General features: G+C 40.4%; 2 protein-coding genes across 2 annotated transcripts; one reads left to right on the top strand and one right to left on the bottom strand.

Annotated features, from left to right (window-relative positions):
- The first annotated feature begins 1,529 nt into the window (after positions 1–1,529).
- cilp2 (cartilage intermediate layer protein 2) lies at positions 1,530–18,956 on the top strand. Its single transcript, XM_035653186.1, has 10 exons — positions 1,530–1,782; positions 8,241–8,318; positions 9,596–9,865; positions 10,117–10,299; positions 11,252–11,407; positions 11,491–11,808; positions 12,225–12,333; positions 12,488–12,645; positions 14,585–17,010; positions 17,097–18,956. The coding sequence occupies exons 1-9, from the start codon at positions 1,719–1,721 to the stop codon at positions 16,996–16,998; spliced, it is 3,750 nt and encodes a 1,249-aa protein (XP_035509079.1). The 5' UTR covers positions 1,530–1,718; the 3' UTR covers positions 16,999–17,010; positions 17,097–18,956.
- A 2,281-nt stretch (positions 18,957–21,237) lies between these two features.
- si:ch211-212d10.2 (uncharacterized protein LOC557710 homolog) lies at positions 21,238–25,085 on the bottom strand. Its single transcript, XM_035653187.1, has 3 exons — positions 24,569–25,085; positions 24,126–24,241; positions 21,238–23,431 (listed from the first exon to the last, which is right to left on the bottom strand). The coding sequence occupies exons 1-3, from the start codon at positions 24,756–24,758 to the stop codon at positions 23,333–23,335; spliced, it is 405 nt and encodes a 134-aa protein (XP_035509080.1). The 5' UTR covers positions 24,759–25,085; the 3' UTR covers positions 21,238–23,332.
- Positions 25,086–26,209: the final 1,124 nt, after the last annotated feature.

Here is a 26,209-nt window from a genome sequence, read left to right as displayed (position 1 = left end):
AGTGAGGCAGAAAGATTAATCTAGTTCTTGCACCGTATAACACACAAAATCTCAAATTTTAACAGTTTACAGAACCATGTCTAAAAGTGTTTCCCTTCTTTTTCACTGTGATAAGTATGTTAAAATCACTGTATGTTTTATATTTGAAAACATGTTTCGTCAACCAATAGTTTAAGTTATCTAAACACTATTTTAAAGCATTGTATTATTACTGGACAAGTTGAGTTTTCGCAATGGCCAGCCTGTGGGCTAGTTTTCAGGTGTCCTTTAAAAAATGGTATGTAGGCACGTATGGATTGGTTTATTATTTATATCAGATAAATGTAGTGTATTAGAAGTAAATGTACCTAAATATTTAAGTACAGTACTTTAGTAAGTGAATTTAGTTACCTTTTCCACTGAATTGTGAAAACGTTCTCAGGGATTAAACAATAAAATCCTGGACTTTCCATTTCCATCCTTGTCCCACCAACCGTTATCAAGATTGAGAGAGGCATTCAGTGTGTGGCTTATGTAATAATGTGAACAACATCTTTTCAAGAGGTGCATTTATTCTGAAAAGAAATTCTTTCAAAAGTTGTTGTTTAACACTTTTTTATGTTCAAACAAGAGGGATTTGTAAAAGTGAATGTACGTAACGTTTTTTAATTTCCATGGATTTTTTGTTATACAAGCGTTGTTGCTCAATTGCAACAATTCATAGGCTGCAAATGAGCCAGAGTACATTACACCTCATAAGCATGTCTTGTGTCTGCGTTCTGAGGAGTTTTTCCTGAATGGCATGCCATATGACGCCACTTCCACTCTTTGGCAGTGCATCGCCCTGCAATCAGCGACTGTTAAAAAGTTACAAAACTGAACCAGAAGTCGAACCAGAGGCAGAGCAGCATCTGGCACTGTCCTGTGTCTGGTGGAGAGACAGATAAAAAAGAGTGAGACAGAGAAAGACAGACGGGTGGCCAATGAAGGACATGAAATCTTATAGAAGATGATTAGAGCTTCTTACCTTCACAGTTAACAAAGCCCTAAGTTGATTTATCATGAATGACACAAAAATCAACAATGTTTCAAACCACTTTTCTATATTTTGAATGTAAAAAACCCCCACAGCAAATAGATAAAATATATTACGAAATAAAACTATATTATGTTTCTGAAGCATCCAGAAGTACTGTATGCTCTTTTGTACTTGCACAGACACACCTGCTGTGCATAGAAGGCAACTACACTGCAAAAGAGGTTTACAAATCAAAGAAATATGAAAATGTTTTTAAAGTCCAAACTTATAAGCTCTCGCCTGGACAAACAGGAAAACACCATTTTATTTTCAGCAACCCACACACACACACACACTCCCTCCCTCCCTCCTTCTCTGTGAGTGTGTCCACCATACCCTCACCTTTTTTTGGAAGATGATATGGGGGACCCAGATGTTACATTTCACTGGCCAATAGTGAGCAGAGAGGGGCTGGATTGGTGTGCACTCCCGATGCCCCCTTCTTTTAAAAACCCCTGAGCTCCTGTCTCCAACTCAGCAACTCAACTCACATGAGAAAGAGCAGCAGCAAGGCTCTGCTTGACCGGCAACATCATTCACACCTGACAAGCTGAAGCGGCTACTCTCAGCTGTATCTGCAAGCTGTCCATTTTCTTCTTAAATTTATGTCTGTAGAGGATCAGAGTAAAAAAAAATCGTCTGTAACTGAAGGTGTGTTACCATGTTGGAATTAAATAAGATGGCAATCCTGCTGTCTTTCCTGGCTTCACTGGCTTTGAGCCAAGGTAAGTGAAGACTGAAAATTAAACAATTATTATTGCTTTTTTCCAAAAATGGATGCCAGCACAACAGTAAATTACTGTTCCAGCGAAATGCCACAGCCAATTTTAAGATACATTTTGTTTTGAGCAGAATTCTTTACCTCCTTTGTCATCTTTAGTAATCACATACTGTAAGAGCAGAGGTCCAGTGTATGACTACTCACACATGTGTTTTCTACGTTGACGGCATTTCCCTGAGGATGTCAGAGCAGGACTCTGGTGAAATGTCCGATGGTGAGCTCATATGATAAGGGTGTGTGTGTGTTTGTGTGTGGGTATGTTATTTTATAGACCACCTCAGTAGTTCTTAATCTCTAATATTAAGTCACCAGCACGTTTCACCACCAGGCTGATCAACAACACATGGTGATAGAAGAGGAGGTAAAGAGGAGGAGGAGAATGTCACAACAGTGAAAACTATTCATTATGTGCCCCAGCGGTCCTGTTTAATTATAGAAAAAGCTCTGTTAATGACAGTAAAAGGTAAAAGGTTCTTGTGGCACATAGCTTTTATTCATAATGACAAACTGCAGCACAGTAGCTGCCACTATCTGGAAGCAGGAGGCCTGCTGTTGAGATAAATTCAAGGCAGCCATATTGCTCCACTGACTTTTATGATCTCACAAAGAGCCAATTCAAATGCATTTTTTTCTTACTACTTTCTCAATTCAGTTCAATGTTTTCAATGTGGTGGACTGTCAGCGACTTATGATGCTCTTCCTTTCCCAGATTTTAAGTTCTTTCCCCCAGAATATCACTCTTATCATCTTTGAAAGCTCACCACTCTTCCTGAATGACACCAAAGTCAGCACTTTTTCCAAAGCTGTCACTTTCTGTCCACCTTACAGCTGCTGCCCATTAAAGAGAGCTGGCAGTTCATAAAAGCAAACGACTGTAAATACACCTTAATAGTCTCCATATCTTGTTGGACTTGGAGGCGTTAGAGTCGTAAACGTCTTGCGGAGGCTCTGTGCCACTTGCTGATGAGTATATCGAAGATGGTTTGGTGAGAGAAGAAGCTAAATGTAATAAATGGCGATTCAGATCGACTCTCACTGAGCTGAACATTTTGTTACAGCCGCAAGTGAATGCCGACTTTAAAATGGATTGTAAAATTTTATATTCTGTGCCACGCTCCTTTAGCAGTACATCCACATGTTGCAGGAAGGTGGTGCATTTTGTCCTCATTTCACCCTCAAATGCAGTACCAGTGGTCCCTAAAGATATAAACCCAGTCACCTTGGAAACAAGAAGCAATAAATACAAACCAAGTGGCCCATTTTCCCACCTGGTGGGTTTGTGCTGGGCTAAATGAGAGAATGGAATAAAAAGGGGAATAAAAAGCACAGGTAAAATGACTTTAACGTCCTCTTTTCCCCTGTCAAATTGGCCGGCATGTCACTCTTTCCTTTTAGCTTTTTGATGGTCGTGTCAGCCCCCCTCGCTGTGTTCAGTCCAACACTAAAGTAACAACTGTATGACTCCATTTGTACATTTGTCTTTGCCTTTTTTTATGTGTCTTCTTCAGGTATTCTTTATACTTTCCCCACCTTTCTCCCATCTGTCTTTCCCTCACTCCATCACACTCCCTCCTTCGCCTTTCTCCACCTATTTCTCTGCACCCTACTCCATCAAACGCTCTCTCCTTGCCTTGTTCTCTGTCACTCTCTCCATACACCTTAGAGCTTACAAATTTATGAGCTGTTTTCCTATTTGAAGGCGGCAGCTGTTGCTGAATGCCCACTGTAACTCAGAGGGCAACAGTGTGGTGTTACCACCTCTTAGCATAGTCTAGCTTTCAGCTCCGAGGCTTTTTTAACTACTGTTAAATGCACCAGAGGACCTCCAGTCCTCTTCTTTCTTGTCTTGTTGCATAATTGTCAGGCAAAGCTAGATGGTGTGTGTGTGAGATCAACTGGAAGGCCATTGTGAGTAAGAGACACAGAGGCTAGTTCTCCAGATGTTGACCACAGTCTGGTCCAAACACAGAGCTGTCTGGCCAGCTGACTCTAATGACTGAGACTGAGCCTAGGACTACAATGGATCAAAGTAAAAGGCGCAAATTCCCATTAATGACAACCTCCAAGCCATATCACATCTTTCTTTTATTTTCTTCTGTGCATTTATGTGTACATGCATAATGTGGATGCATCAAGATATTATTTATTGCAGGACTAATCAGCTGTTTTCAATTGAGACATTTCCAGCTCCTGGCTCTGTACCTGTGCACAGGTGCAGAAGTTCATGTCAGGACTTCCAGATATTTTTAATGCTGAAATTGAACGCTGCCCAATTGTGTTTTTAATAGTATCAGGGAGAAAATACCTGAGAGCACAAAGCCTTTGTTATGTCTTTGTAAATCCTTAAATCATGTGGTTGATGTGCATCATTAGTTAATGTCAGGGGCAAAATTGCAGATTTTAATGAGCAACAGATGTTTTAGGAATCAGACTTGAATCAGATGTTTGAAAATAAGGAACATTGAGGTAACGAGAGAGATAGATGCAGAGAGAAAAAGCAGACTCCTCTGCAACCACACACACCTCAGCCACGAAGCTGGCCAAACACATAAACAGCTTCCATATGACATGGCAAACAGATCATTACATACACAGGCCCACACACACACACCCACACACATCACCAAATTCATACATGAAATACCTCTAATTCAAACAGGACTTAATCGACAAATACTGTACAACCTTATTTTCTTTGTGAGCTTAAGTTTGTCCACTAGGTTACATAATGTGGAGAGGGTGGGTGGTGTTTTCACGTCTTCTATATATATTAGAAAACAAGATCCAGACCTTCTATTTAAGCCCCGTCTCTCTGCCAATGTACATCTGGCACAGCCATAATCTGACTCAAACCGTTGCCTAGGTGCAACTTCATAAAATCCTGCATTTTCCCCGCTCTTTCTCTCTTCAGCAGCTTTTTTATTAGATTCTGGCTAAGGCAAAAAACTCCCACTCAGAAAGTGAAGCGGAGAGAGGCTGTCCTTTGCGAAGCCACTGGTGATTATTAATAGAGGATATGCCCCTTTGTGTAGCCTGGCCGTAAGTAGAAGAGCTATAAGTACAGCAGCTGTATTTCAGAACAAACCACTGTGACGTAAATCGTTAAATCCAAACATAGTCCTCTAAAATAAGAATTGCAGTTGTCACAACAGATTCAGAGGGGGTGAAGATGACAAAGACTGCATTGTGGGATAAAAAGTAAGCCAGTAGCTTTGTTTCAGATATGTTACTGACATAGTGTGGCATTCAGGTGCTTGGAGTGTGGCTATATGTGGAAGCAAGCTGCTAACTAGTCCACAGATGAAGGTCTCCTCTAATATATATTGGTGCCATTAAAATGTATCTTGTTACCTTGTCCATGGTTTATGAGGGTCACGGTGAGGCCGGCTGAGGTTTATAATAACAGTCACATGGCGGGGTTCATGTCAAAGGTGAAACTGCAAGAGAAAAGTGATACATCCTTATATGAATCCCATTACATTAGCTGCAAATAGACACAATCTAGAAAAAAAGAAGAAATTTGTGTGAGCAATGCACAAAACAAACCAAACCAAAGGAGGTAATTTCAGCAAGTGCCCCAAAATCTGTTTTCAAGTGACAAAGCCCTCTAGCGACCGTTATGACAAGAGCAAAGGAGGAAGTCAGGCAACATTAATATCAAGTGTGAATCTACCATGACTTATTATAGTATAACAGATTAACAGTACACTCAAATATGTTTCTGTAACATAATCCTGATTCATATTTTATCAGCACTGCCTAGTTTGACAGTTGGATCTGAGTTTGGTGAGTTCGGTGCATTGTGCTGGATGGACTCACCGAGAACCCAAAGTCACGCTGTGGTAGCGTCAATCACAAAATAGCCACACCCTAAAGCATAGCCTGCTTTATCGTCTATTTTGCGCTAAATGCAACCATAATTTATAAAATGTTCCTTCCAAAACTGTTACAAATCTCTGCAAGAAAATAAATATGTTTTATGATGTGACAACGCTGTGGTTAAGTACTCAATTGAGCCAAACAATGATGAATGATCTTTCATTAAAGTTAACCAAGTCATTTTTGTGCCTAACCAAACCTTAACCATAGGGTGGTCACATCATACAACAGACAAACGATGTCGAACACGCCTCCATGGCATATTTTGTTTAATTTAATTTGGATGACTCTATTACTGACGAGATCTGTGTCAGCAAAGCACAAACCTAAATCCACACAGAGCACATGAACAAGGACAAACAGCATATACTGTACCAGCGGAGCACTTTAGGCTTTTTTTTTTTTTAGCAACGAAGAGGAAATCATAAGTTCTAAACTTGATCCCTCTGGCTTAAAAAATGTGTTACTTGCTTCTTGATGAGGCAAAGTCCCTCACATACCAGCTGTATGAAGCAATAAAATCTCCCGGCTTTTAAAATTCATAGTGTTAACATGCCACTCAAAACACAATAAGCTTTCTGAGTCTTCCACGGGAACCAGGCCAGTTCATACCTACTATAACTGAGGTCACTACCCCAACATTTGCCTTCTACTGAAGCTAATCTGGGTTTCCTCTTTTAACTTTCTAAAACCATTAGGCACCTCATAAAACTCTTAAGAATCGTTTGCTGTTTCTCTTTCATTATCACACATCTTGAAATGATAATCAGGAGCCAAATGGTTCTGCTGTGAATTCCCTTTGTTTTGGTGTAAGCAAGGAAGAACTGTTATGTAACCAGAGCAGGAAATGTGCATTGTAATTTCTTGGAAATAAATGGATGCAATTGAAGTCAGTGTTAATTAAGAGAAACAAAAGGGTTGTTTGTGTCCCCACACCATATGCGTTTCCCTTTTAAAAGTGTTTAAAGTTCTCAGAGTGAACATAAGATTAAAAACACACATTGTAAAGTCTGTGATTTACTGACATGCTCTGTCCAGTGGCAGAAAAACTGTATTTTAATTGTTTTTATAATGTAATTAGGAATGACACACAATGCAGCAGACAAAAGGAGAAGGGTGGAAAAACTATTTGATTTGATTTACTAAACCAAACCTGCAAGCAGACCCACATCTGCTCCACAGATCAGTGTGAAAGCATTTGCTCCTGTTTATCCAGTGACTCCAGAGTATCAGAGAGACAAAGCTGATATGAAAGCCTATCAATGGTTTTTAAAGCCAGGGGCATAAAAAACAACAACCACAAAGGTCAGCCGACTGCCTATGTTACCCTAAAACTTATGTAATACATTTCAGGACAGTCAATCTTTGTCCTGTTAAGCTACAGTCCTTCTTTGCTAAATCTATCAAAAAACATTAAGGATTGAAAAGAAATGTGCTGGCATGACAATAAAGACTTGATGTGAGCCATAAAACCAGTGAGGACTGGGATCGATACTGGCCTCTGTGCTGGGAGTCTCTGCTCGTAAACTCAGCTGTGTCTCTCCGAAAGTGCTAAGTGCTTGCACATATTACACACACACACACAGTGAGGTTGCATAAGCTACTTTTTGTTTCTGTCACGGACCATAACATTAATTTTTTCCCCACAGCCCAAGTTAAAGTTGGAGATGAAATGTCAAGAAAACAACTGACGTTATTGAAAACATAAAAAACGAGTTCTGTAGCAAAATAAATCCTTATACTAAACATGGTGCATGTTCAATAGATCAAAGAGCCAAATTTACAATTACTGTCTGAATGTCTTTCTCCTTCTAGTAAGGCAACATTTGCCTCACTGTTGTGTATGCACGTGCATTAAAAATGATATTGATGTAAGAATGACTCTGAGGCTTATGTATGTGTGGACATTATAATCATATATCATTAGGATCAAGAAAAAAATCGGCAACAAAATTCTGCCTAACAATATATGAGTGTGAGCTCTGTGAGAGGTGATGGAGAAAGTAAAAGTGAAGTTTTCTGGCTCGGCCGCTGGTTAACAGATGACTCCGCACTGATTTGTCTCAGCTGGAGCTTGATTAGCATCCTCAACAGCGGCTGCTTGTTGATGGATCAAGAGGAGAAGGATAGGACTTTGGGGAGGACAAGTAAAGAGGGGGACAATAAGCTTAATGATGAAAAGACATGACAAAGAGCATGGAAACAGGACAGAAGGCCTGTGGCTAAAATAGACAAAGCCTTCGTGCCTTGAAGAAAGACCAAAATATGCTCCGACTGTATCAATTTGTGTGTGTGCATACAAATAATTCACAGTAAAAGATATTTTTAGCTTGATTGACATTATTTTGTTTCCCTTTTTTCCAATTTCTAATCTTTCTTTCCAATTATAATGACAGCCTCATGTATTACATTATATCTGTTAACTCTAAAGTTAGGCTTATGAGGGAATACGGAGAGAAATGCAAGCATTTAAGGATATAAGCTTGTTGTTTTATATCCAAATGTGTTTCTCCCTGTTTGCAGGATCTGTGAGGACCAGGAGTCAGTCAGACAGGAGCAGGAGAGGGGCCCTCAACACATTCACTGACACACAGACAACAGGTACTCAATCAATCAACGGTGATATTCAGAGCTGATTGTATAGCGGGGGTTTTCAAACTGTGTTGAAGGGGAATGGTGTATACTAGTCTTCTTAAAACAACAGGAAGTTAGTTATTGTCCCACTTATCAGCAGTTAGAGCTACAGCAGCAGCTGTGACTCACAGCTCAAGAAGGCAGCTCACTTAGGGTCCAATTGCCACAATTTGCAATCAAAAATCACACTCTTTGTCAGAGTCATAACTCAGTCAAATGTAAACACACAGACAAGATAGACATATTTTTAGATTCAGCGTGACTGACACTTTCCTGGCGATGTCAATCGTGAATAAAAGTGCATACATCTGCTTAGAATCATAGAAAAACCATACTCCTTATAACTCTACCACCACCACCTCTGCCAGGGTTTTCAGAGTCAGACATTGAAAACCCTTGACCCATAGATTACTCTACCGGATCTCTCATGTACACAGTGGTCCACTTATGTAGTATATGATCATATAAATAAAAGACCTAAGACCTTTTTGTACCAGAGACACAAGGCTGAGGTGCTCTTTTTTGTTGAGATTTGGATTTTATTTGACTGTATCACCAGGCTAGATAGCAGTAACATTTTATCTAGCTCTGAAGATTTCTTCTGTCTGGCTGTAATGCAACAGCCACAAAGAGTGTGAAGGTGTCAACTTGGGTTTGAAAAGTTAAGATTTGATGACTTAACATCTATTTTAATTGAACAAAACAGCACTAGTATTAGTCTGTATGTATATATATGTATATTGTTGTCTGGAGCACATGTCCCTCCCATCACCTCAGTGCAGCCTGCAGTTCACCTAAGAACTGTATTTATTACAGCAATGCATTCCTTTGTGAATGAAAGATATAATCAGTTTGTTGCTACTTCTTTCTTTTGTTTTTAATCCGGTATTTTTCTCATGCTCAGGTTTCAGAACATGCAGGAGACAAAAAAAATAGACAATATGCCTCATCAGTAAAACCTGGGGGCTTGGAAAGAATGCAAAGCTCCCCAGGGTGTATGAAGTCAGTTTCAAATTGCGGTAGCAGACCTCCTCTTAAAGTTTGTAACTCTTCCCTGCTGATTTCCTCCTTCTTACTTTTTCTTGATTCTGACCCATGTCTCTTCTCCATGTAAGACCAGCCCATCCCTCAACCCGCCTCACTTATTTCTCAATCCTGAGCTGAATTGTTTTCTTTATTTTTGACTTTTTTTCCATTGTTACCCTCTATTCTATTCATCCATGTCTCCCCTCCTGTGCCTTCAGGCGTGACAGAGTGGACGTCTTGGTTCAACATCGACCATCCTGGAGGGAATGGAGATTATGAGCGCCTGGAAGCGATCCGTTTCTATTACAGGGAGAGAGTTTGTGCGCGGCCCATGGCAATGGAGGCTCGCACTACAGACTGGGTGGCAGCAGCAGACACTGGGGAAGTGGTCCACTCCAGTCTGGAGAAGGGCTTCTGGTGCATAAACAAGGAACAGCCCCAAGGCCGCATCTGCTCCAACTACCATGTCCGCTTTCAGTGTCCCCCAGGTAGCTCTGATGACAACAGCTCAGGGCTGTACAAGCTGTCACTTTCTTAACATTATTATTAACATTCAGCCATGCATACATGTGGCACTGGCTACAGGGAGGAATCACCCATTGTAAATGCTCTTAGCTGTTTGAGTCTGCCATGTTAAATAATGTCTTTGTTATATTATCTTCCTGCTTGTCAACTGCAGGACACAATGCCAGCTTTGCTAAGAATCTGTCACAATCTGTTCTTCAATGTGTGTCTTTAGTGCAGAGCTACTGGACTGACTGGAGTGAGTGGGGTTCCTGTTCAACCACAGTTTGTAATGACGTCGGCATCCAGGTCCGTCAGAGGGAATGTGTGAACACTCAGCCCATGCCTCTCCTGTTGGTGCCCGCTTGCCAGGGTCACCATTCAGAAAGGAGGGAGTGCTCCACTCCTCCGTGTACAGGTGAGAATCAGAAAATTAAATTTAGGCAAACTTTTAGAGCAGAATGCATGGAAGTGCACCAACATTGTTTCACAGCAATCACACTGACAAAGTTACCTGCAGACATTTTTGTTTATTGGCCTTGTGAGTGTGGGCATCAGCGGATGTCAATTAATCAATCAGTCACTATTCAGTACATGTTTGAACAAATCAAACACCAAATCTTCAAAGCGAACTGACTATACTGAATCAGCATTGTCACTTCCCAAATCAGTTGCTTTCAGCAGTGTAACTCCTCACAAGTTACTGGAAGCATTGTCGCTCAGCTGTGATTCACATAGGCTACCTCCTATGAAAGTGAAACAAAAGTGATAACTCAACAACTAGTAGGTGGGTAATAGTGGGCTGCTGAGCTACTAACGTTACAACAGTGCTTGTACAGCCAACATAACAGCTTGGACCAGCAATAGGCTAGAAGTGCTACCGAACAGAGGACATCAGAATCAACGAGTAACTACAAATCACTGAATTGAACCATCCCTGCCCTGCTCTGTACTGTACTTGACCCTAACTTTTGATTTCCATTGTGGATTGAGTTAATATGGAGGTAAAATAAAAAGCCCATTTCTGCTATGTGGTTTGAGGCAGCACCCTTCAACACAGAACTTCTGCTATACAGAACTTCGTAACCATTAGTATTAGAAGTGTTTTTGATTGAGCTACTTGCAATCAGTAATCTTTCAATTGCAGCTATTTAATCAGCTTTGTTATAATTTTTATGCCCACAGTACTGTATAATTGCATACACAGGGGGCACAAGAGAGTTAACAACTCTCATTAGACCTCTATGTATAAAGTTTGAATCTTTTAATGAATTAATGAAGAGACTGATCACAGATTTAACATAAAATACTAATGTGGATTACTTATTCAACTGCAAAATCACATCATTCCTGTCTCTCTGTGCGATCAGCCAAGTGGAGACCATGGGGTCGGTGGGGGACGTGTTCAGTGACCTGCGGGGGAGGTCGGAGGATTAGGAGGAGGACCTGCGTGAGGTCCTCTGAGACAGTTCAGTGTACTGGACGGCCTGTTGAAATACAGAAGTGTGGGAAGAGTCCATGCCCAGGTATGCTGAATCTACACAGTAAAAGTCATAATATGTTGTCTTTATCAGTCTGTGCTCACGTCTCTGGGTCTTTCTCCCGACAGCCAAATGTCAGCGAGTGTGCACAGAGGGTCGTCCCAGTGAGGACTGCAGCCGGTGTGTGTGCGATAGCCATGTGCTGCACGGAGAAGTCCACAGTGTGACTGGTGTCCCTGTGGCAGGAGCCTGGGTGGCACTGGCTAGTCAGCCCAAGGTGATCCGTGCACGTACAGATGCCAATGGTCAGTTCAGGCTCACCGGAGTCTGCTCCTCCAGCTCGATTTTGATCTCCATCAGGAAAGAGAAGTTTGCCCCGATCACTGTCTCTACCTCCAGTAACACCACAGGGTTGTCCTGGGTACGGGCTGTCCTCAAATCAGCTGGTGAGTGCTAATAATAAAAAATATTGTTGATATATATTGGTATTAATTGAAGATATTGTAAATATATTATATCTAAATATCTTCAAATAATATCATCAATGCATATAAAAAGAAGCTACTGTAAATATCTTTAATTAATCATCATAAATTATCATCATAAATTAATTATCATAGTCAGGCCTGTTGTAGGACTTCACATTGTCTGGAACCCTTACTTACTTGGTTGCATAGAGACCAAACAAAAATAGGCCTGTGCAGATTTTGAAAAAGTAATTCCCACAAAAATCGTTTTTCATAAGCAATGTGAGAAAAAAGTGAAATGTTTGATTGAGTTTTATGAGATCTCAAAACTCTGCGGTACCATTCACATTATCAGCGTTAAGTCTTGAGGGTTTGCACCTCTCTGCTTTCCACAGAAAAGCCATACATTGTGAAGCACCCAGAGGACAAAGTGCGTTATGAGGGAGGACGGGTGCTGTTGTGCTGCAAAGCAACAGGATCACCAGCGCCTGACAAATACTACTGGTGAGAGGAATACTAGCGCTGGCATTTTAATAATCACATTATAACACAGACTGACTACTTTATATTTAGGAGGTCCCTACAAATTTAATTTTAGTTACGTTTTAATAAAATAATAGTTCCCTTTCTTTTCTTAACTTTGTAACTATATTTTAAGGTACCACAACGGGACTCTGCTGGACAGAAAGGTGTACAAGTATGAAGAGGACCTTGTACTGCGAGACCTGAAGCTGGAGCAGTCAGGGCAGTACTACTGCAAAACCAGCAGCCCTGCAGGCACCATCAAGTCCTCTGCATCCTTCCTCACAGTGATTGGTATGTTGGTCTCGGATCTCTTACTGACAGCTATCTCAACATCAGTGTAGTTCTTAAGATGTTCGTTCATTTGCATAATCCCAGTTACACAGTTACAGATGCTGTAGGACAGTATTTACAACATTAATCTGCTGGTGCAATGGCAGCTTTTATGACTTTTATAACTAGTGAACTGTTAAACGCTCAAAAGTGGTGGAGAAATAAAGAATAAAAATCCTGTTCTATTTGGTTTCTCACAGTCAAAAAGACACAAAAAACTCCTTGCTATTTAATGGCACAGTGAACTGTAATTCATCATCATCAGCCCGGAGAGAAAATAACTTACTATGATGATAGCAAGCGGCACAAAGGGATTATAGCTCAGGATGGCTGCTATCCCAGTGCATTTGACAATGACGTATTTAGTCAAAGTTCTGCACAGGTTCAACTAAAACCACTGACAAAAAGCAAACAACCGCAATTCATTTCACTGTATAAAGAGCAGCTGCCTCTGAGATTGAATACACACTTTAAGAGTAATGTCAGCGCTAAGCTCCAACCAAGTCATCCCTGAGCCATGTCCATGCATTAAGAGGATTCAAACAAAACCACAGTGTCCTACAACTGAGGCGGAGAGAAAAGTCAGTTAACAGACTATTTGTCACTGGAAAAAACATTACATACAAGGAAAATAAAAATATCAGGGCTCACACAATCTGGCTGCGCTTGAAGCAGTATGTTTTTATTATGTTTACATTGGTTGATGCTAGGGATTTTTAAACTGGCATTCTTTATTGTGCAAGATGGCTTGGGATACTAAAACCTCAAACCCAATTTCTCCAGAACAGCCAGTTTTGAGCTAAAACCCAGGATTCTTTTCTCTCTCAGAGTCAGACGAGTATGCGTTTCCACATCAGTGTGGGAGAACTACACATTGCTTTCATCCTTCAGGTGCTTGTTAGCAAAGACACAGATTAGCAAACTGAGTTTTCATGGAAGAGTGCTAAAGCAATCTATCCCAGGCCACAGACAAATCTCTGCACTCCAAAAGTAATTATGGCAGGAGACACTGTATGTGTGCAGGACAACACTTGCGCTTCAGAGCAGGATATAAAAAAATGCCTTGGTCCTTCAACAGTTTCTTCTCGCATTTTACATAATGCAGAAGTTTAATTTGAATTCCCATTAAATGTGTTAGAATGCGGATTCTACACAGGTGTAGAAGTTACATCATATTTTTTTATCAAAGAAAAACTCAAAGCCCTGTTGGTAAAGCCATCAGTAGTACAGTAATGATATTTCATACGCATCGCACTGCTCCATGTGTCTGCAATTATCGACTTAGATGGAGAGCTTAACAAGGATACTTGACTATAAGCTCAACCATGAAATCATGCACATTAATTATTCTGCCAATGTCTGGGTGAACAATAATTCTTTCTTTCCCACTCCCATCTGGATGGTTGGTAAATAAATGTTCTATTCAACTTCATGTCTAATTACCCTTTCATGCACATTTTACCGTCCAACTTGGCCACTCACACGTACTTTCAGGCCATGCAGACATTGTGTGAGTGCATAAATATATTGTGTGTGTGTGTGTGCAACCATGTGTGAAAAAGACAGAAAATCTTAAACACTCCCCTTGCAACTTTCAATTTATTCACTATACACTTGTCCTATTCCAATTATGCATCAATATACGATTGCCCTACCTGATGATTGTATAATTAAAATCTAATAGATTTGACAGGTAGAGTAGGGTAGGTAGGGTAGAGAAACTAGAACTTCAACAGCCATGTCTTTAATATGAAAAGTCTGCATTCATTTTTAAAACCAAAGCAGTCGTTGGTGCAATTCTTTTTTGCAATTTCATGTTATATGTGTATCAGATAGCTAATTTATTTTTTTATATGTCATGGTAACTCTTGCTCAATTTAATTTATTGTCTAATTCACAGCAAAAGGAACACCAGCATGCAATTCCACCCCTGAGAATCATCTCGTCAGACTGCCCATGGACTGTGTTCAGCCCGGGACTGATTCCAAATACTACAACGCTGGCCGCTGCCCTCACAACAAATGTGCTGGCTCCCTAGACTTTGATATGCGCTGCAGAGATGGAGCTGCGTTCTGCTGTGGGGTCCAAAATATGGAAAGTAGAATAATTGACTGTGGGAGCTACAGCCTCCCTATCCGGGCTGTGACACAGTGTAGCTGTCAGAAATGTGTGCAGCCGACTGTGCTTGTTCGTGGTAGAGTGGTCACAGCTGACAATGATGAGCCCCTGCGTTTTGGGCACATCTACATTGGCAAAGAGAGGGTGGGCACCACTGGATACCAAGGAAGTTTCACATTACAAATTACTCCTGATACACATAGGTTAGTGGTAAATTTTGTTGACCCGACCCAGAAGTTTCTTGACACTCCTAAGGTGTTCATCTTTGATAAGAAAGGTGGGTCCATCTACCATGATGTGAAGGTGATGAGAAAGCAGACACCAATTGATATCAATGCAGGAGAGACCAACTCTATCAACCTGGGGGAAATTAAAGGGGAAGATCCCATTGGTCAGTTGGTTATTCCTCCCCATTCCTTCCACAAGGACAACGGAGAAATCTATGAGGGAACTGTGAAAGCCAGCGTCACATTCATTGACCCAAGAAATATCACCATGGCGGCTGCGGCCCCTGGCGACCTCAACTTTGTGGACAATGAGGGTGACATGCTCCCTTTAAGAACCTATGGTATGTTTTCAGTGGACTTCAGAGATGAGACCAACAAGGAGGTACTTGGAGCTGGGGCTGTTCAAGTCCTTCTTGACACACAGCACGTCAAAATGCAAGAGCACATTCCAAAAATGAAGCTGTGGTCTTTAAACCCAGACACAGGAGTCTGGGAAGAGGAGAGTGACTTCTCCTACACTACAACTACTGGTGGTCATGGGCGGAGCAAACGTGAGGAACGTACTTTCCTCATAGGCAACATGGAGATTAGAGAACGTAGGCTCTTCAATTTAGATGTTCCTGAAAACAGACGCTGCTACGTCAAAGTCCGTGCCTACATGAGTGACAAGTTCTTACCTAGTGAACAGCTGGAGGGTGTTGTGATCAGCTTGATAAACTTGGAACCCAAACCTGGTTATTCCTCTAATCCAAGGGCATGGGGGCGCTTTGACAGCGTCATAACTGGACCCAATGGGGCCTGTTTACCAGCTTTCTGTGATGCCCAAAGGCCTGATGCTTACACAGCTTATGTCACAGCAATGATGGGTGGGGAAGAACTGGAGGCAGCTCCTTCCTCTCCTAAGATGAATCCAAACATCATTGGAGTGTCTCAACCATACCTGGATAAAATAGACTACCAGCGTTCAGACCACGAGGATCCCGCTCTGAAGAAAACAGCCTTCAGAATCAACCTGGCAAAGCCTAACCAAAATAATCTTGATGAGACCAACGGGCCAATATATCCATATCAGAATTTAATAGCTTGTGAAAATGCCCCTGTTGATGCAAACCATTTCAGATTCTTCAGAGTGGAAAAGGACAAGTATGAATACAATGTTGTTCCCTTTGAGGAGAATGATTTGACGACCTGGACGGGAGACTACCTCTCCTGGTGGCCTAATCCCCAGGAGTTTAGAGCATGCTTCATTAAGGTCAAGGTCCATGGACAAAAAGAAGTGATGGTCAGGTCGAGGAATCTGGGAGGAACACACCGGGAAACAAAAGGCAAGCTTTATGGTATAAGAGACATTCGCAGCACTCGGGACATGCGAGAGGCCAACACCTCTGCAGCCTGTGTAGAGTTCAAATGCAGTGGCATGTTGTTTGATCAAGCTGAGGTGGACAGATCCCTCATATCAGTCCTTCCTCAGGGGAACTGTCGTAGGGTTGGCACCAACAACCTCTTACAAGAGTATCTAATCAAACATCCACCGGTCGCTCAAAATAATGAGTCTCATGCATTCACCATGCTAGCCCCTGTTGATCCTTTGGGACATAACTATGGCATCTACACAGTCACAGACCAGAATCCCAGGGTAGCCAAGGAGATTGCTATAGGCCGCTGCTTTGATGGCACCTCCGATGGTTTCTCCAGGGAGATGAAATCAGATTCTGGAGTGGCGCTGACCTTCAGCTGTCCAGAGAGGAAAATTAATAGAGAAAGCCTTTTCCAACGTCTGCAGACCAACCCAGGTCAGACTCTGTCTCAGATGGCGAGGGACATGAGGGAGTCAGAGGGTCTGCAGGTGCAGAGATTACCCACCCAGATGGTGGCCTATCCTTCAGACCAGCGGGGCAGGACCCAGAGTCGCAGAGTCAGCTCTACAACCAGAAGGAGAGTGTCCATGCGCACACAGCAACGCCAATAGATGTGCCAAAAGGTAAGTTTAAATTAGATCATTTGAGATGTCTTCATATTGCCAGCAATATCAGAATTATTTTAATGTTCTTTGTATTTCATTTCTAGGTCTTCCGTCAAGACTGATATGATGACATCAAGTTGAGGGAGTATTGTTGATGAATATGAACCCCCTCTTGACTATGGAAACCACAAATCTGAGACAGCAATTTGACAAAACCAATGAGTATGATTGAACATATTCATTAGACTTATACTTACTTGAAAATTTTGTTATATACATTTCTTCCTTCCCTCCTAAAAGACATGCATCTTTTGTCTATATGTAATGCATTGACTGGCATTTATTTAATTAGCTTTGGTCGTATGTATGAATAGACTAAATTGACTGATTAACTTTTATAGTTCTAATTTGAGGCATTCCACTTTCCCATTGTGGGTGTTTTTGCTGACGTTTCTCAAAGTTTGAAACCAAACCTTCAAAAACCGTAAATACTATGCCAGGCCCCAAACACTTCATAATTGGCCATTGCTTTCCACTGAACTTTTCTTCAAGATCAGAAAGAAACCAACTTGAGGTCCTTGTTGTCTGCAGCAGACACAGAGCCCTTTACAAACTGGGAAACTCTCTCCACCAAGGGGGCACACACTCAAAAGAGACATGTTGGGTGCAGTGGGGTGAAGTATGCCACCCGGGGAACAGAGGATGTTTTCAGTCATGCTTCTTAATGTTTTTCATTACCATACCACATTGCCAACTGTGATTCAGCCAAACGTCCTTCACACCTACTTAGAATGTGCAAGACTGAGGCCTTCGCCAAGACAAGCATGGATCTCACTTGTGGCAGGCAGTCTAAAATGAGGATAGTTGATGGTATAGTTGAGGTATGACATAATTTCCTTTTGTCCTCTGCACATTCCAAGTTAGCATCACCAAACAAAATGTTACTCAAACTATATCTTCCTAAATATTTCACTTTCTCTGAAATTGTTACAGAGACTAAATCAGGGTCTAAATTGACTTTGTTTTTATTGTTGGGTAATATGTTTGTCAGCTGCCTTTGTATCTTGAAGTGCAATAACTATATAATTTAACTTAAGAATGTTTAAAGATCAGCATGTAACAAACTATTACAATACATAAAAAATGCTGCTGGTGAATGAAGCAACAACTCTTTCAGTACTTGCGGCAGGTGGTGTGGTTAAGCTGTTTGTATGAGATCTTGCACAGGACAAATTTTGAGTGATTTTAAGCAAATAATGTAACTGCTATGTCATGTAATCATTCTTCAACTCTCTGAACTATGTAGAATCTATTAACTTTTTTCATACTTTGCTGCATGGCTCAGTTGATTTTACAGTTTGTACACCACAATAATTTTTCTTCAAACTTCAGAGAGCAATCTTGTTAGTGGGAGTTATAACTCTCAGTGGAGCCTTCTCTTCATTAACAAAACCCACCGCGTGATTCTTACACACGTGAGTGATAATTAAAAAGTGACACACTTGAATTTGCTGTTGTTTTCAGAAATCCTACCATTGTGTAATAGGTATGTGTGACAATGGAAGTACAATAAAAGTATACATCTTGATAGATATTGAGACTGATTAAAGACTTAAAAACTAGGCTATTGTAATTTAGGTCGGTAGAAGCTCGACTCAGTGATTAAAGCTTCACAATTGTTAATCTGCAAAATGGGCACTTGCAGACCCATGGGAGAAGTACTTCAAGCTGAACTAATCCAAAACCAAATAAGGGGGTGTGCATGGAGAAACCAGTAGAGCCTGACAAGTAAATATAATCCTTCTGCTAATTAGAAAATAAATTACATATTCTCTTGAACTATTATAACAGTTTGACCCTGACTTTCACAAACAGCCAAACAAGTTAATTTCTAGGATACAAAGGGTTAAGTTAAGTAATCAACAGTACACTGGACCCAAGAAGATTATGATCTAACATATTTACCATCAAAATGGCACCCAGCCGATTGTACAGTTAACTTTTGAAGGTGTTTTCAGTTTGATCCATTTAAGCCTGATTACATTTTTATTCCTAATGTGCAACATATGCGTTGTTTAATGTGTGCTAAAAGGTGACAATGTGAAGTAGTATGTATAAATACAACCATATATTGTAATCCTACACTTGTACTTAGCCCCACTTCGAAGAACAATCTCTTTCCATTAAGCCCCATGAGCAGCGCACTCCAGACAAACACTAAAAACAAAGTAATATAGGGTGACAACACATGGTACCTTCTACATTATCACTGACCTCTCTAACCACAGGCCTCTGGGCCATCCATGACTGAACAGTTCAGATCTCCAGATGAAAACAAACATCTCCCTGCAGCAGATGTAGCATCCACCCTGTAAGAAAGATGATGATTGAGTCCAGGTGTGGGAAGAGATAAGTCCTATAAAAATGCAATGGTGTGTGAGGTCAGCTGAGGAGGCCCAACAGCTGTAGAGCAACTGGAGGAAATGTTAGACCAAAGACATCAAGAGAAAAAGGAGCAAGATTATCTAGTGATGGATTTAATCATTTTGGGGTACTGTTTGGTAAATGGAAAAAAGAAAGGGAAAATATTAGTAGTCTTTGGCCTCACAGTCCATCACTTACAGAATATCAGGCTTCGAAAGTGGTTGCACATGGAAGAATGCAGGTTTCTGGAGGAGAATGCTTTGACAGGAGAATTGGCTTATTCATGAGGAGAAGTTATCAGGGGAGTTTGAAGGACAAGGTAACAATAATAGACTGAGTAAACCATTATATAAGGCTTTGCATGGGAAAGTAAGCTGGGTTCTCCAAACAGTTACTTCGTCTTCTGGGAAACTTCAAAGGAGATTAGAAAAACTCTGCAATGTTTGGTTTAATGATTTGTGAAAAAAATTCCAAAGCCTTTAGAATCAAATAAAACACATTGGAAAGATTAATTTTTATGGGAAAAAAGTTTTATCTTATTGAATCTCAGTAGGAATGGCAGCAGTAGTAGCACTACTACTACTAACTATTTAATTTTACAGGGATTCAATGATCTCACAGATATGGCTTAATGGAGCTTTGTGTATTTTTGTTTTACACTTTCAAAGGAATAGTTTGACATTTTGGTAAATATACTTATTTGCCTTCTTGCTGAGTTAGATGATAAAATCAAATTGCACTCCTATCTATGTCCATTAAATATGAAGCTACAGTCAGTAGCTTATTAGCTTAGCTTAGCATAAAGACTGGGGAGACCAGGGTCTCCTGGAAACTGCAACATAGTAGCAAGGCAACTTTACAGTGACATCAGGACAGGTTGTTTTCACACTTTTGCACAGATAAAACAGATATAACATGTTCATTAGAAAAGCTTTCACTGTGCTTGTAGACAACTTTTGTTACCTTTGGACAAAGCCAGGCTGGCTCTTTTTAGCTGTCTTTAGGTTAACCATGACATGAGGGTGGTACTGATTGTCTCACCTAACTCTCTGCAAGAAAACATATAAATTCCTTACCTAATTATTGTACCTAAAACAAAGACAGTATGTTATTGTTACTGTTTTTTAAAGATATTTTTGGGACTTTCGTTCCTTTATTTGATATGACAATTGAAGATAAGACAGGAATGGGGGGAGAAAGAAGGCATGCAGAAAAGGGCCACAGGTGGGATTTAAACCCAGGCTCTACCAGGTGAGCTACCATGCACCCCTACTCTTTCAGTTGTAGCCCTACTGTCTTGAGTGCTTGACAGTTGGTATTTTTTAGGGTATTTTCATCCCCCTAGACTTACTGGCTACGGAAAAAGGAATCTGGTGAACCTGATGTTGCCTCTTTGTCACAGAATTTCAGTAGGTGCATGTATTGCTCACTGGTACCATTTAACTTTGGGGCAGAGAATAACAAGACTCTAAATCCACCAGAAACCAACAAGACTCTCACAGTAACTTAAGCATGAACAGATTAATCAATTTTCTCTTCTGTACAGTCCAACTGGTCTCAAGGAGATCACAATTTATTTAAGAGGTCATCCTTGAACATTACCATCCCTTTCTGGTATACAAAGAGATTTGTATATGTGGCACTGTGCTCCAAGAAGCCACCCTGAGCTCCAGTAAAATAATTACATAAATTAACTCCTGATAATTCTAGTGCATGGTGATGCCAATCTCTTGTTTCTCTCTGAATTAAGTTTTTATGTGTAAATTGTGTATTGTATGAAATTTACTATAATTGTACGAACAAAAAAATGTAAATAAATGATTTTGTGTAAACTTTCATTCATACCCTTTCCGAGTTGTGTATAGTTGTGTAAAAATGTGTTTTGGTCTATTCTCTATCATATATAATATCTCATAGTGTCCATTAATTTAATTTATGAATTAAACAATACAAATAAAATGTTCAACTTTGCATAAGTCACAACAATAAATACATTTATAACATACCATATAGGCCAGATATATAATTCACAAAACTAACAAAACAAAATGCAATAAATTAGCTGAACATATAAATGTAAGGAAAACAAGAAACCGCTCCTGACCTGTGCAGAATCCTGAACAATGTTTACTTTGACTTTCCTACCAACACAGTATAGCTGCATGTATGCCCATTTCCCTCCAGGTGATGAGTTACAGACGTTTTTAGGCAGTGGAATTATTATTGTAATAAAGTTGCACCACAGGGGGCACAGCAGGGAGGAAAATGAGTGTTGAGCCACACTGTCACTCACACCTTCATGACTGGTCTCTGTGCCTCTGCCAGAAAACAGAGCTGACACAAAATATAGTGAGTGACTGCTCTCGCCACTAAGGAATAAAAAAAAAACACACTTGCATCAGTGCATACACACACATAAAGCTAGAAAAACAAATTTTTCTTGAGTCAATGGTGCATTTCAGGTCATGAACCTTCCTCCGGCGCCTCACTAACTGTTTCTTTTGAGTCCCACTGCGTCATTAACAGACAAACCTGTCCAAGCACAGGCCAGGAATAGAGAGAAATGCTGATGGAGACATCTTAATGCCCTGACTACCACCAAACATAATTGCAGTGCCCTTCATGTGTGTTCTACTTGCTGGAACTCTCACTGAGTTAAAAAACTGTCCAGAAATACATATTCTGAAAGGGAGTTTCTGTTGCATGACATCACTGGAATATGTGTCTAAATTTATCCATTGGCCACAACTCAACTAGTATGACTGCTTGTCTGTGACTTTAACAATTTGAGGCCTCAGGTAACACTTAAGACATGGAAGAGGATTATTGGTAGTATAATGATAATATAGGTAATGAACATAAATCAATACTTCAATACTATACACTGAAAGGAACTCATTACACTTCCACTATTACATGACTACAAATTCTTAACTGAAAATGAGAGGAATTATAAAAAACTAATTTATGCTCTAAAAGGTACTACTAAAAGGTGACATATGTTGCTTATTCCAATACACTGGCCGTCAGGTTGGACCTCATAATTACAAACATACCACAACTTGTTAGAATCCACATGTTTTGCCAGAAAATCCAGATGATAATAATTTCATTTTTCACTCATCTATGCTATTAATTTTGTGCATTTTGTCCGTTTGAACTGCATTTTCAAAGCACTAGATTTGCACTGCAGTTTGCATATATTGTAATGACTCCTTTTAACTTAACATGACTTAAAAACACAAAGGCTTCATTTCTGCCTGCACATGAATTTATCCCCTCATTGCAATTATGGTTTGATTTTTGCGAATTACCGTGTTGGATTTAAATTAGAGATAACATTTGGAAGCATCTTCTATATGCCGAAACAAGTAAAAACTATTTTAGATCCACTTTGGCAGATAGTGGGTTTCAACAAAGGTTGTAATAGTTAGTGCAAATTTGACTTCTCGAATGTAAAGAAAAAACATATCTCACTTACTAACAATATTATCTTCTTCAGGAATCCTTCAAAGTCTAGAAAATTATCAATAGGCAAATCAGTTTCATACTGTCAATAATAAAATATACTGGTTAGTTCTATATGACAAAATTTGTCTTTTTATGTTGCATATTTGCTACTGTCTGGTGTGTTATCAAGGTCAGCAGTGAGCTTTCCATGTTCAGTATCTGGGATGAGTCTCTACCTGGAATGCCAACAAGAAAAACTCTGAAACAATTTAATGATGTCATGTCCTCTTGAGACAATCCTCTCTATCATCCTGAGTTCACAACAATCAAAGTAGAAACGGTCTGTGAAAATGACAGATAAGGCTTAGGAATGTTTCAGATGGCTTGGGTTTGTGGAACATGTCTTAAAAATAGCCCGGGTGGGCTCGCTACAGCGATCTCATGAAGGGCTGAAGGATGAGGCTGTTCAACTCTTCTGATCCGCAGGAAACGGCTGTAAGGAGAGACGACTGGCGTGTTTCACGTACACGTTGCCATCCTCCAGCTTGACTTCATACACCTTTTGCTGTAAAAATCAAAACAAAGCCATACCAAGACATAAGAGCTGGAATAAACACACCATCATGAGCTACTGTGGAAGCAGTAATGTGCCAAAGTACAAGTAAGCTTACAGTGTAGTAAATGTCACTTTTCACAAGTTAAAAAATAAAAAGAATACAAAAAGAATATTTCTTCTATGTCTTGATAGTTGACGTCGCAGTCATGTACAAGAGAAACAACAGTTCATAGAAATGATTAATGGAAAAGAGGATGAGATGTTTATGGAAAGTGAAGCTCTTGTTTGTGCTGTTCATTGACATCCAAACAACAGAATAGGGGAAGAAAAGATGTTTTACAGAACACAAGGGGAACATAATCTTAACCCCGACTGATGAGCTTTGATTTCTCATGCCGTGTCAACCAATGGAACTTCCTAGTCTAATAGAAGTGGATGATTTGTCTACATATCACTGCGAATGTTCACGTCAGCTCCCAGGTGCAGTCAGCAAGTAAAGCTCCTGCCTCCGGGGATGCAATCAAGTTTTCATATGACGTATTTGGAGGTTTGATACAGATTTAATGATGATATTGGGCATCTTTTGAGCATCTTTTTTCCCTACTATATATTTCACTTTATAGTATTTATGTGTATATACATATATACATAGCTGTTTTGGTGAATACTAATAATAATAACACAATATTATTCCACCACTGACCTGTAACGAGGTCCCTGACTTCCCAGTTCTGAGGTCGAAGTCATAGTCGTGCCAGGGGCAGAAGACCTGCAGGACCCCATCAGCCTCCTCGATGTCCCCCTCACACAGAGGACCGCCTGGGAGACACAGGATATTGTTAATCACATATTCTTGCTCCCAAAACAAATGACTTTTGCTGTCTTCCTTCTAGGAAAATGTGATTAGGAAAGTGTGTAACATAACATAGTGTGACACTGCGAGAGAGAAAAACAAACCAGATTCTCATTTTCTTAGAGGTAATGTTAGTGCTGATCCGCCTATGTATTCACTGTAGCCTAGATAGTGAATAACCTACACTTATTATTTTATGTCTACATAAATGAGATGTATGGCATTGTTCTCCCTTAAGGGATATCTTAAGGGTTAATCTAAGCGGGTATGGATTTGGATATAGAGGATTTTACCGGAATGTGCACAGCGAGCATCCATGGCAAAAAACTCCCCCTTCACGTAGAAGAGGCAGACATCAGAGCTGTGTCCGAGGGAGGAGTACATTAGACGGCAGCGCTTCTTGGAAAGCCCCGTGGCCGGGCCTATGAGCCTCCACGAAGCGCCTTCCGTGTTCCCCTCTTCATCTCCGGAGCCAGAAGCCATAAAGAACGGCGAAATGAACTGGTTTTCTAATTTGCACTACTACAGGGCTGCATTTTTCCGCCTGTGCAAACGGATTTGGCTGTTCAATCTGTGAAAATATTCCATATTAACCAGCTGGCCGACTGGTACGACGGTCAGCCGTGCGGGCTGAGCTGCTGCCTCCATCCGAGCTGCAGCCTGCCAGCCAGTCAGCCAGCCGAGGCGCGCAGTGTGCTCAAGCGCGACTGCTCTTCACTTGGGCTGCATGTGGATGAATGCTTGTCACAGATAATAAATAAGCAGCAATGATATTCCACACAAACCCAAAGGATTCAAATATGCTTCGCGTTGCTTTCAAATATTCAAATGCCCTAAAATAGTCCGAAAGCTCTGGCAGCAGCCAGAACAAGCGTGCAGACAACAGCCTTCACATGCAAAGAACTTATTGTGGGGACATATGTTTCATTATGAATGGACCCAGACAAACCGTTCCTGTTCTTTAATTGGTCTGTCTCATAAACTGTTTTATGTTCAAACAATGGAACTCTGTAAATATACTCATTCTAGGCTTTCTTGGTGGCCCTACTGAGTTTATTGAGAACACTTAAATATAGTGTTGGACTTGTTCCCAAAGAGTTTGGTAAATGTGGAACATTACTTTTTATGTGCTGTGCAAATAGTTCAAAATCATTTCTCAATTATCAGTTATAAAGCCTGTTATTGTTCTTTCATGGCAGACTGCGTACTGTACTGTGCTCCAGACAGGTATTTGGCTGATTCAGACTCTCTCTCCACCAGTGTCCACGTGTCAACCATGTGATGTTGTCTCTCACTGCAAAACAAAAGAAAAGAAAACATTTGAATAATTCAGTTGTGGTCAGCAGTGGACTTAAATATGGAATAGATCAAACTTAACCTGTGAAAGACAGATTTTAAAACAGGATTTCCAACTTGTGTCTGTCAGTTTAACCGGAATGAGACCTTTCATATGTGTGAATAAGTCAACCATCTGTGTATGATCAAAGAAGATTAATTACTCATGATTAACACCAGTGTATACACATGACCTCTGTAGTAGCATTGAAGTTGAGCTTATTGCGAAAAACAAAAATACATAAACGATCTGTATTTCTTCAAGTTTTATTCACTTTGTCTTCATTGCTTTATTGTGCCAGTAATAATGCTGCTGGCAGTTTAGCCTTTAAGTAATGTGAGTTACTGTCTAGACTGGAGTGATGCATAACAGAGGCCACTTGTTCTGATTCCTGAATTTGAGAAACTGACTCATGTAAAGCTGCAGCATGAGCGCAGAGGAGAGCAGTAATGCTGTGAAAATGTGTGACGGACGGGAAGAAAGAATGCTACTGCTTCTTGTCAAAAGCTGGATCTCAGCAAAAGTAAATGTGAAGTTTAATCACAGAGGGATAAGGAAAGCCAGTGTAAAGAAACCTGAGCTAAGTGACCGAATTGTC

This window comes from Morone saxatilis, unplaced genomic scaffold, assembly GCF_004916995.1.
Source record: "Morone saxatilis isolate NCDOM2014 unplaced genomic scaffold, NCSU_SB_2.0 Contig12, whole genome shotgun sequence".
Classification (NCBI taxonomy): domain Eukaryota; kingdom Metazoa; phylum Chordata; class Actinopteri; family Moronidae; genus Morone; species Morone saxatilis.
This window is presented reverse-complemented; position numbering and strand designations above follow the sequence as displayed.

What these genes read in the sequence shown, in the direction of transcription:
- cilp2 (XM_035653186.1), top strand. Translation starts at nt 1,719, where the DNA reads ATGTTGGAATTAAATAAGATGGCAATCCTGCTGTCTTTCCTGGCTTCA. An exon ending in CACTGACACACAGACAACAG is followed by an intron (nt 8,319 to 9,595) that starts GTACTCAATCAA and finishes CTGTGCCTTCAG; the next exon opens with GCGTGACAGAGTGGACGTCT. An exon ending in GGCTGTCCTCAAATCAGCTG is followed by an intron (nt 11,809 to 12,224) that starts GTGAGTGCTAAT and finishes TGCTTTCCACAG; the next exon opens with AAAAGCCATACATTGTGAAG.
- si:ch211-212d10.2 (XM_035653187.1), bottom strand. Translation starts at nt 24,758, where the DNA reads ATGGCTTCTGGCTCCGGAGATGAAGAGGGGAACACGGAAGGCGCTTCG. An exon ending in TGCTCGCTGTGCACATTCCG is followed by an intron (nt 24,242 to 24,568) that starts GTAAAATCCTCT and finishes TGTGTCTCCCAG; the next exon opens with GCGGTCCTCTGTGTGAGGGG. An exon ending in AGTCAGGGACCTCGTTACAG is followed by an intron (nt 23,432 to 24,125) that starts GTCAGTGGTGGA and finishes TGATTTTTACAG; the next exon opens with CAAAAGGTGTATGAAGTCAA.